This window comes from Natator depressus, chromosome 2 (genome assembly GCF_965152275.1).
Source record: "Natator depressus isolate rNatDep1 chromosome 2, rNatDep2.hap1, whole genome shotgun sequence".
NCBI lineage: Eukaryota > Metazoa > Chordata > Testudines > Cheloniidae > Natator > Natator depressus.
Genome location: NC_134235.1, coordinates 31163162 through 31172895, shown reverse-complemented (window position 1 = coordinate 31172895; position 9734 = coordinate 31163162). Strand labels below are relative to the sequence as shown.

The 9734-nt window shown below is 46.0% G+C and overlaps 1 protein-coding gene across 1 annotated transcript; it reads right to left on the bottom strand.

The window, feature by feature from the left end:
* Positions 1-658: 658 nt before the first annotated feature.
* Positions 659-9024, bottom strand: KCNV1 (potassium voltage-gated channel modifier subfamily V member 1). The gene is made up of 4 exons (XM_074942976.1): positions 9009-9024; positions 7209-7721; positions 4453-4979; positions 659-1170 (listed from the first exon to the last, which is right to left on the bottom strand). The coding sequence occupies exons 2-4, from the start codon at positions 7688-7690 to the stop codon at positions 659-661; spliced, it is 1521 nt and encodes a 506-aa protein (XP_074799077.1). The 5' UTR covers positions 7691-7721; positions 9009-9024.
* Between the last annotated feature and the right edge of the window lie 710 nt (positions 9025-9734).

Below are 9734 nucleotides of genomic sequence, written 5' to 3'. Positions count from 1 at the left end.
CACCAGTCCTGGCATAAGCATGTGCCCTACACTGGGGCATGTGAGGGGGCCTGCTTATGCTAGCTCTATGCTGCTCCTGAACTGGGGAAAATTCTCCCCCCAGCCTATTGTGGACTCTTTTTATGCCACTGATGATGCAGCAGATGGAGGCCAGAATGGGGACAAGGATCAGCCCCTTGACTCTTGTTTATGTCTACAAACAATAATACATAATATAAAAGCCATCATAAATGTTGCCAGTGCTTTCCTCCGTAAGCTTCTTTCTTTTCAAGTATTTTTAATTCCCTCATTCTTTCCACCAAAAGCCTCCCCCCTTTTTTGTGGGGCAGGGGGGAGAGGGTGTAAAACTTTATTACTCTATGTTAGCAAAAACATAAGATTCATAGACAAATATTTGGATCACTATTTTACTTTGATGGGTCCCTATATTTTTCCAGTTCAAGAACCAATTGTGAAAATTAGTTTCAAAGCCCCTTGGGAGTTCCCAGGTTTTGAGTTATGCCTTTGGCCTACACTAGTTATCTTAAATGCACCAAGACAATAAAATTGCAAATTGGAGAGCAAATATGCTAAGAGTGAATAATGTAAAATGACAGATGTCCTACCATTCACTACTACACCTTGAAGTTGTCTGTATGTTATACAAGGCTTTATGAAGTCAAAACCAAAAATCATCTCCACCACTGCTCCTGGTGCTTGCTCTCTCTCTGCTTCTTAACCGTAACATATCCATGATACTGCGAGCATATATGTCTCGCAAATTAACATTGATATTTGAGTCAGTGGATGTGTTCTTTGTGAGCTTCTTTAAAGCTTCACGCTGTCGAAGAGCAGCCTCCTTTATCTTCAGCGTAAAATAACAAGCAGAAAAACGGTCATTTATTATAGCTATAGGCAAAGCCAAGACCAATATTCCCGATAATATACACATAAAGGCCACTACCTTGCCAGTGGTAGTGTCTGGTCTAATGTCGCCATAACCAACGGTTGTCATGGAAGTTGTTGCCCACCACCATGCACAGGGCACACTTGTGAAAGTTGTGCCAGGGACACCTTGTTCAACAAAATACTCCACCGTGGAAAATATAGATATTCCCACAGAGAGAAAAAGCAGCAGCAGGCCAACCTCCTCGTAGCATTGTGCAATAGTCATCCCAAGAGATCGCAAGCCTGGAACACAAGAAATGTTGTCAGTATGTTGATCCATGTAACTGTCTTCACACCTCTGTTAAGAAGCACTTGTTCTGAAAGCTAGACACTTTGCGTTTTATGTTTCTGCCTCAGGAATGCCTTTATGAGAAGGCAATGCTGTTTGGAGAACCAATGGGAAAACATGATTATTCAAGAAATAAAACACAGAGGTCTCTGATTTATGGTCCCTATTTTGAAATTAAAATGAATAAGATGAATAAGGGGCTGATCTTGAATCATATTAGAGTGAGGGGGAAGATGGGCAAAGACAGGAGTGGGAGATACACATCTCATGCCTTCCTCTCTTATGCTGGTTACTGCCAGCTCTGCCAGGTACATCCCTTCAGTTACAATGTTGTAGGAGTAACTTGTTATAAGGGAAATGATCCATTCAATTTGGGGGACTGGGATCTAGGCATAAGGAGATCACCTTTGTCCAACTTTACAAACCCCTTAGCCTCACTTGCACCCCTATTCAAAAGCTGGGTGGGTAGGGTAAGGGAGCATGAGTGTGCAGAGACTTGCACAGGACAAAGACAAGTGTGCACGTGTGGTAGCTCTTTGCCCCCCCCCCCAGGGTATGCAGTGCCCCTTGGCTGGCCAGTGCGGGGGTGAAAAAGCAAATACAATAACAGTGCAAAGGAAGAAATGCCACATGCACACAAATTAAAAACAAAATATATCCACAAAACAAGGCATCCTCTAAAGCCAGTTATGATAACTTGGATCTCTGTATTATATCTTCTTGATCACTGAGGATGTTATGAATTCTGACAAAGTGTTTCTCCCACTAATTTTTTAAATAATGAATATTGTTTTTATTTTTGAAGGGGAGAAATGCAATGCTTATAAATTACCCCCACTGAGCTCCAACTAAACCAAATAATGTTGGAAACTAAGGTTGAACTCATACATTTTTGCATGTCTCAGCCAGCCATTGGAGTCTCTGGGAGGTTGAGACATAAATATGTTTAAGATTTCTTGTTACTTTTGGGCCAATCTCTGTTTGCCAGTGCACACACAAAGCCCTTGGTTTGGTGCATGCACCTCAGAGAGTGCAATTGGGCTCTTTGGTTTTTGGAGAATTTTTCTTTTCCTCCACTCTACCTAGAGATGAGACTGATACTGGAATACTGTACATAGTTCTGGTGTCCATATTCTAAAAAAAGATGCTGAAAAATTGGAGAGGATACAGAAATAAGCCACTAAAATTATCTGAGGGCTGGAAAAAATGCCTTACAGACGTAAAGAGCTCAACCTGTTTCATTTAGCAAATAGAAGATCAAGTGGTGACTTGATTGCAATGTATAAGTATCTTCGTAGGGAGCAAACACTAGGTACTAAATGGCTTTTTAATCTGGCAGAGAAAGGCATAAGAAGAACCAGTGGCTGCAAGTCAAAGCCAGACAACTTCAAATTGGAAAGAAGGCACACATTTTTACAGTGAGGGTGATTAGTTATTGGACAAAACTATGAAGGGAAGTGGTAGATTCTTCATCTCTTGATGTCTTCAGTTCAAGGACGGATGCGTTTCTGGAAGATATGCTTTAGCCAAACACAAGTTATAGGGCACACAATAAGCATGTTCTCAGTGATCAGTGGGTGTCAGTGGCTGTGCAGGTTTTTTAATTTCTTACCATATGAAAGCAATTCTTTTCAAATTATTTATATGGCCAAGGCAAACCACGGTTGCTCCAGCACAAGCACATTGAGGTTTAGCAGAAAGGCCATAGGGAGTCCTGCTTTCCTCTTGTGCGGAGGGCTGCAATAACTTCTCTGTAGGTGCTGGGGAGTGCAAGGAGTGAGTCTTGGTAGCACTGCCAGTAGCACAAGGCGTGCCAGTAACGGTGAGTCTAAGTGAGGCAGAGCAGTGGCCCTGGCCCTGTGTGCCACTAGGGCTGTGCCAGGGAAGTGCTAGGTCGAATAGATATATCAAATCCAACTGCTCAGCCCACACAGCCTGCTTTATGTCCCCTTTATGACCACATCCCTTCCCTTCCCTCGGCCTTTGCAGAGGCATAGTTTTGTGTCCTATATGTCTTTATCACCCCCACCCACAGGAATAGTTTGGATCTGCCATTTCTTCACAAAATGTGCAGAGCATAGTGAGCATTCCTCAGTCACACCCCACTACGCAGAGCAGGGCTACCCCGTCCCTTCCCCCAACCTGCCCCGCCCTCATCCATTCCCCTGGAGTGGATCCCAACTTCAATATCCCAAGGATGATGCCATACAGGTAGGTGACTTGACTTCTAGGTGGGAGGGAGAGATGTGATTATGGATGATCCCCTCTGTGTGCAGAACTTTCCATATTAATGACTATGTTTATGTATACGTTAGAATCAAAATGAAAAACCCTCACCATTTTGTCATCTTTAACTAACAGGAAGCAGGCTCCAGATCTGTATAGTGTATATTTCCATTCTGGTTTACTAGGTTTATGTTAACACCTTGCTCTGCCAGAAGACGAGAACTGTTTCCGACAACATTCAAATTATAGTGAGCTGCAGTTTTTGATTTACTGCTCTGAGCCTGGGTGACTGGTAAAACTTAAATATCAAAAACTATACAATTAACACTACGGCATTTAAGCTGTTTTGAGCTGCTTACATGTGTAGTTAAGTGGCATCTAATTCTGTATGCTAAAGAAATGGACTACTATTTTCAGTTTTAATGGTGAAGTGATACTTCACTCTCAGACTAGGAGAGTTATCAGGTTTTGATAAGATTAATTCAACTTTTTCCTTTCTATGACAAGAAATCACTAAACTCTATATGGGAGAGAGACAGGTGATGCTAAACCAATAGGATAATAATTTCCTGAATGGTTTTTAAATAAACATATGAAAGATAGAAAGGTGTGACCCCAAAATTCAAAGTGAAGTTCTCTGATGTCAACAATCGTCATTACAAACCTGGGGAATTGCCACTAGGAGCTGTCATAGGGTCTGCTACACTTCGACCTGCAGGTGTCATTCCATTCCCATGCTATCTCTGCTACCTAGTGCACTAAAATTGCAGTGGCAGAAGTGGGGGACTAGCCACCTTGAGTATGTACCTAGTGTTTTTGACCAACAGGTCATTTCCTTCTATCCCTTCTATGCAGATTCAGTTTTATTACTGTGGCAACAGCACCCTGGATAATCTGTAAGGGTTACTATGTGTCTGTACATTTAACTTGCTTGGTTAATTTCTTTTGACCTCTTATGGCCTGTAAAACGCTAAAACCAATACTGTGTTAAATCCATGAGCTAAAGGTACCTGTGGAATGTCTGCCCAGCTTCAGCATACGCAGAGCTCTGAGCAGCCTCAGCACCTGGACGATGCGCCCCACATTCTCCAGCTCTTGAGAGCTCTCCCCACCGCACATGCTCTCTACCAGCAGGGTGATGTAGAAGGGTAAAATGGCCAGCAGGTCGATGATGTTCGCCACGCTCCTCAGGAAGCTCCACCGATCCCGTGTGCACAGGAGCCGCAGGGCAAACTCTGCTGTGAACCAGACAATGCACACATACTCCAGGGCGTCCAGTAGTGGGGGCGCCAACCAGCTCAGCTCCACAGAAATCAAGGCCATGTTGGCAATGGACACGACAACAAAGGCCATAGAGAGGGTGCCAAAAGTCCTGGCAGCTACAGAAGAGCGAGGCTTCTCCAGCATCTCCCAGAGCCTCTGCCTGACATTGGGACAGAGACTCCCAGAGAAATCCTCTTCCTCATCCTGGGCATCCAGCTCTTCTGCATCTTTCTTGATATCCAAGGCTTCACTCAGTTCCTTCCTCCTGAAGTACCTGCGCAGGGAATCCAACCCAAAATATAAACCTTGAATAACAATTTTTGCACTATTATGGAAACTGCCTTTCACATGAAAAAACCCTGCAACCAGAGTAAATCTTCTTAAAGGGAATTTGATACGTCCTGATACAGCAAAGGACATAAGCTCATCCTTAACTTCAAGCATGTGATAAAGTGCTTTGTTGAGTTAGGGCCATAGAGCACATCCACACAGCCATTATGTTCCTGTGGTGCTCATTCATATCAGTGAGAGCTTTGAATGCGCCAAGATCAGGCCTACAGTTTGGGAAATTATGCCAGAACAAAGATATAAATATGTGCTTGATACCACAAAGCTTTAGATATGTGAGTGTTCTCTTCCCCTCCCTCCCTCTCTCGCTCCCTCTCCCATATATATATACATATATATATATATATACACACACACACACACACACACACACTGGGGGAAAGAGAGAGAGAGAGAGAGAGAGATTGGACATGATAACAGTTTTCAAGTACATAAAAGGTTGTTACAAGGAGGAGGGAGAAAAATTGTTCTCCTTAACGTCTGAGAAAAGGCAAGAAGCCATGGGCCTAAATTGCAGCAAGGGTGATTTAGGTTGCCCATTAGGAAAACACTTCCTAATTGTCAGAGTGGTTAAGCACTGGAATAAGTTGCCTAGGGAGGTGTGGAATCTCTGTCATTGGAGGTTTTTAAGAGCAGGTTAGACAAACACCTGTCAGGGATGGTCTAGATAATACTTAGTCCTGCCATGAGTGCAGGGGACTGGACTAGATCACCTCTCGAGGTCCCTTCCAGTACTATGATTCTATGATTCTACTCTTAACGTCAGTGAGACTAACTGTGAGAGTAGGGGATGCTCATGTAAGGCTGGCAGAATCAGGCCCTATGATTCTCAACCATCTTGTCATTTTTACTAATAATATTGTACTTATTTTTTATTACATTGCTTACCGTTGCAATGCTTAGAAGGGAGGTATATAATCCTTTATACAAAGGTTTGTCCAAAACATACAATTAGCTCAAGAACGTATTTTATTATACCTGTTATTTGCACCTTATTTAAACACTTAGGTCCTGATTCAGCAAAGCAATTAACCATCTTTATTGAGTAGTTACTATGGATTTTAAGCATGTGCTAAATGCTTTGCTGAATCAAGGCCATATTTATAGAACATTTTCTTCAAACAAGGAGATTACCAAGAAACATGAGACAATCCTTCTTTTCATATGTACATGCTGGTAGTCACTACATTTATTGATTGCTGTTGATAGTCAAGCCTCATGCCAAGGGATGTGGTGGATTTTCATCAGTCTTTAAATCAAGGTTGGAAGGCTATCTAAAAATATGCTCTAGCTCAGACACAGGATAAGGGCATGATTCAGGAATTACTAGATGTGATTCTATGGCCTGTGTTATGCAGGTCAGACCATAATGATCCTTTCTGGCCTGAAAATCTATTAAAAAAATCAGTGAAATTGAATAGCACCTTGAAGCCATTCTGGAATAGATACTGTTGGACTGTCAGGCAGTGCAGGTGTGCACTGGTTTTTGCATCGCATTCATCTGATTACAATGATTTTAATGTAAGTATTTTGGATTTTTTATTTATCATTTTTAGAACACCCCACACTTCAATATTAACAAATAAACCAGGAACCAAAATTAACCACAACTAATAGAATCAAAAGAATAAAAATATCCTAGCACAAACGTCACAGATGTCCATCTTCTCTGCCTTCTCCTTGTCCCTATTTAACATTTTCATCTGCTGTCACTTCTGCCTCAGCCTGTCCCCCCCAGTGATTTCCTTCTGTCTCTTCCTCCTCCCACCCAGAACTCCCAGTGCCACCCTGTCCCTTTAGAGGAAGTCGATGCAGCATTTGCCCAGCCACTGTTCCAATACTGAATCTCATCATCCTGCCCCCCCAGTGCCAACCTGCCCTCTAGTAAGAGTCATCACTGATCTCTTCCAACCTTTTCCCTCCCCCGTCTAATATCCACTTGTCCATGTAGTGGGAGTTGGTGCTGAGTTTGTGCAGCTCAGCTCCTTCCCCAGCACCCATCTACCCCGTAAGAGCAGCTGATGCTGAATTCCTCCAACCCACACTGCTGGATCTCTTCCCTTCACAACCCAGGGCCTGCCTGTCTCTGCAGCAGGAGTTGATAGTGAGAGCATCCAGCCCACATTATTATTTTCCTCCTTTTCCCAGTGCTCACCTGTCTCTGCAGCAGGAGTCAATGCTGAGCTCGTCCAGACCCCAGTACTGGATCTCCTGCAGGAAGGAGAGGGCGCACAGCTGCTCCATCACATGCAACCTTCCTGTCTGGTAGTAATTCAGGATGTAGCGAAATGCCTGTGAGCTCCGGTCGAAAAAATATTCGTTCTCCACCAGGTTGGCATCGTCGCAGAGCTCCAGGAGGCTAGAGGCTACATCCCGGGCAGCGGACACCACCATGGCCAGCTTGCCGAGCCGGGTGTCTGGGTAGCAAGACAGAGTTTGCTGGGACAGTACGAAGCGGCTGCCTCCCACATTGATGGTGAAACAGTCTAAGGTGGGGTCAACTTTCTGCAGCAAGGGCCCCTGCTCCTCCTCACTGCAGAAGACGCTGGACTCCAGGGAACCCAGCGATGTGCTGTCCCCTGGCTCCTGTCCGGTTGTCTGGGAAGAAAGGGACATGCAGCAGGGAGGCGACTTCATCCTGCAGCTGCCAGTAGCAGCCCACGGTCTCCTGTGTTAAAAGACACAGCAAAGGTGAAGAGAAGACAGCCCAGTTGAGGGAAATGGGCCAACCCAGTTTTTAAGTGTATTTCTTTCATATAATTTCCTTACAGATTCAAGGGGACATTCCTGCCCTCACTTGCTCAGAGCAAAGCGTCCATCTCAGATAGAGCTTAAAAAAGAGACTGAAGTAGCCAAGCAGGATATACATCTGGTTAATAATAAATAATAATGATCCTTGAAATATGTTTACCTTGCATTGGTTTCACACCAATTGGAATTTGATTGATCATTAAGGGCTTGATCCAAATCCCATTAAAGTCAATGGAAAAACTCCCATTGACTTGAAAGGGCTGTAGATATGTCCTAAAATTTTAAAATTACATTCCCTAAAGGGTCATGTTTCATGCTAAGATTTATTTATTACCATAATGAGACATCAACGTAAGATCCAGTTGCTTTGAAATTTGGGATTGTAACTATATGTGCCTTCTTTGCAACTATCCAGGGGAATATTGTCTTTAGCATTTTAGCATCATCATCATCACCTGTCTCTCAGACAACATTTGATGAGTCATAAAAGAAAGAAAGAAAAAAAAGGGCAAATTAAGCATACCGCAACCCAGTAACTCATACACTTTATCCAGCATCATAGCACCTCTCCCATACAGAACTGGAGATGTTAGCCTTCTACTTTTCTGAGGTAAAGAGCTGGATGCCAACTATATGGAAACAACTCCACAGAGACTTTAGAGAGGAGGAGAAAGTTGTGCATGTTTTGTACTTAAGAATGACCATTAACCAAGGCTACATACGAAATAACCATTCCCTAAAATATCTGCATGCACCAGCTGGCCATCAAAGCTGCCACTCTGTTTGCACGCGGTAGCAATAATAGACCTACTTAAAAAGTTAAGCAGCTGGAATGGCTAAAAGTCTAACGGGGTCGGTTAAAATTCCCCCGAAGTATCACAATTTCATCCTTATCATAATTTGTTACTTGCGATACAAGTGTTTTGAAAAGCCCAGTACCGCGCACGAACGCCTGTGGGAACACGAGCCCGCTGCAAAGTTTTAAAAGCGGGCTTGCATCTGACTGAGACGTTGTCAAATCTACAGACATGCACGAGAGGATTCGCTGATGCGCCGCTGTCCCGGGGCTGGCGGGCAAGAGCCGGAGGGTTGTTCAAGGGAGGCAGAGCGAGAAACTCTTCTGCTCAGCGGCTCCTTCCCGAGCGCCCGGCGAGCTCGGCGGCGCGATGCTGGGCATAGAGAGCCCGAGCCAGCTGTGCCTTACCTGCCCGGCCGCCTCGCTGCGCATCTGGGCTGATGCTGCTGCTGGCGGCTCCTCCTCCTGAGTGGCTCCCCCGGCCGGGAGCGGGGCGCGGCGGCTCCGGCAGGGCTCCTCGCTGCCCGCCCGCGCCTCGCCACAGCCCCGCGCGCTCAGCTCCCGGGAGCGCCAGGCCCGCGTTCCGGGTCATGTGCTGTGGGGAACTGGGGGGGGGGGGGGGCGCAATTCCACCGCCGCCGTCGGCCCCGTGGCTGGGGACCCGCGGGCTCCGTGTGAACGGGCCGGCGCCGCCTGCACGGGGCAGTGTGGGGGAGCTGCGTGTCACCTCCCCGCTAACCTCACTGGTACTGCCCTAGAGCCCCCTCCCCGCTAACCCCACTGGCACTGCCTAGAGCCCCCCCCCACTAACCCCACTGGCACTGCCTATAGCCCCCTCCCCGCTAACCCCACTGGCACTGCCTATAGCCCCCCCCCCCCCGCTAACCCCATGGTCACTGCCTATAGCCCCCCCCCCCCGCTAACCCCACTGGCACTGCCCTAGAGCCCCCTCCCCGCTAACCCCACTGGCACTGCCTAGAGCCCCCCCCCACTAACCCCACTGGCACTGCCTATAGCCCCCTCCCCGCTAACCCCACTGGCACTGCCTATAGCCCCCCCCCCCCGCTAACCCCATGGTCACTGCCTATAGCCCCCCCCCCGCTAACCCCACTGGCACTGCCCTAGAGCCCCCTC

Excerpts from the sequence above, each read along its gene's own strand:
- KCNV1 (XM_074942976.1), bottom strand. The coding sequence starts at position 7,690 with ATGAAGTCGCCTCCCTGCTGCATGTCCCTTTCTTCCCAGACAACCGGA. Across the intron at positions 4,980-7,208 it reads GACTCCTGCTGCAGAGACAG|GTACTTCAGGAGGAAGGAAC; the intron begins GTGAGCACTGGG and ends TTCCCTGCGCAG. Across the intron at positions 1,171-4,452 it reads GCTGGGCAGACATTCCACAG|GCTTGCGATCTCTTGGGATG; the intron begins GTACCTTTAGCT and ends CTTGTGTTCCAG.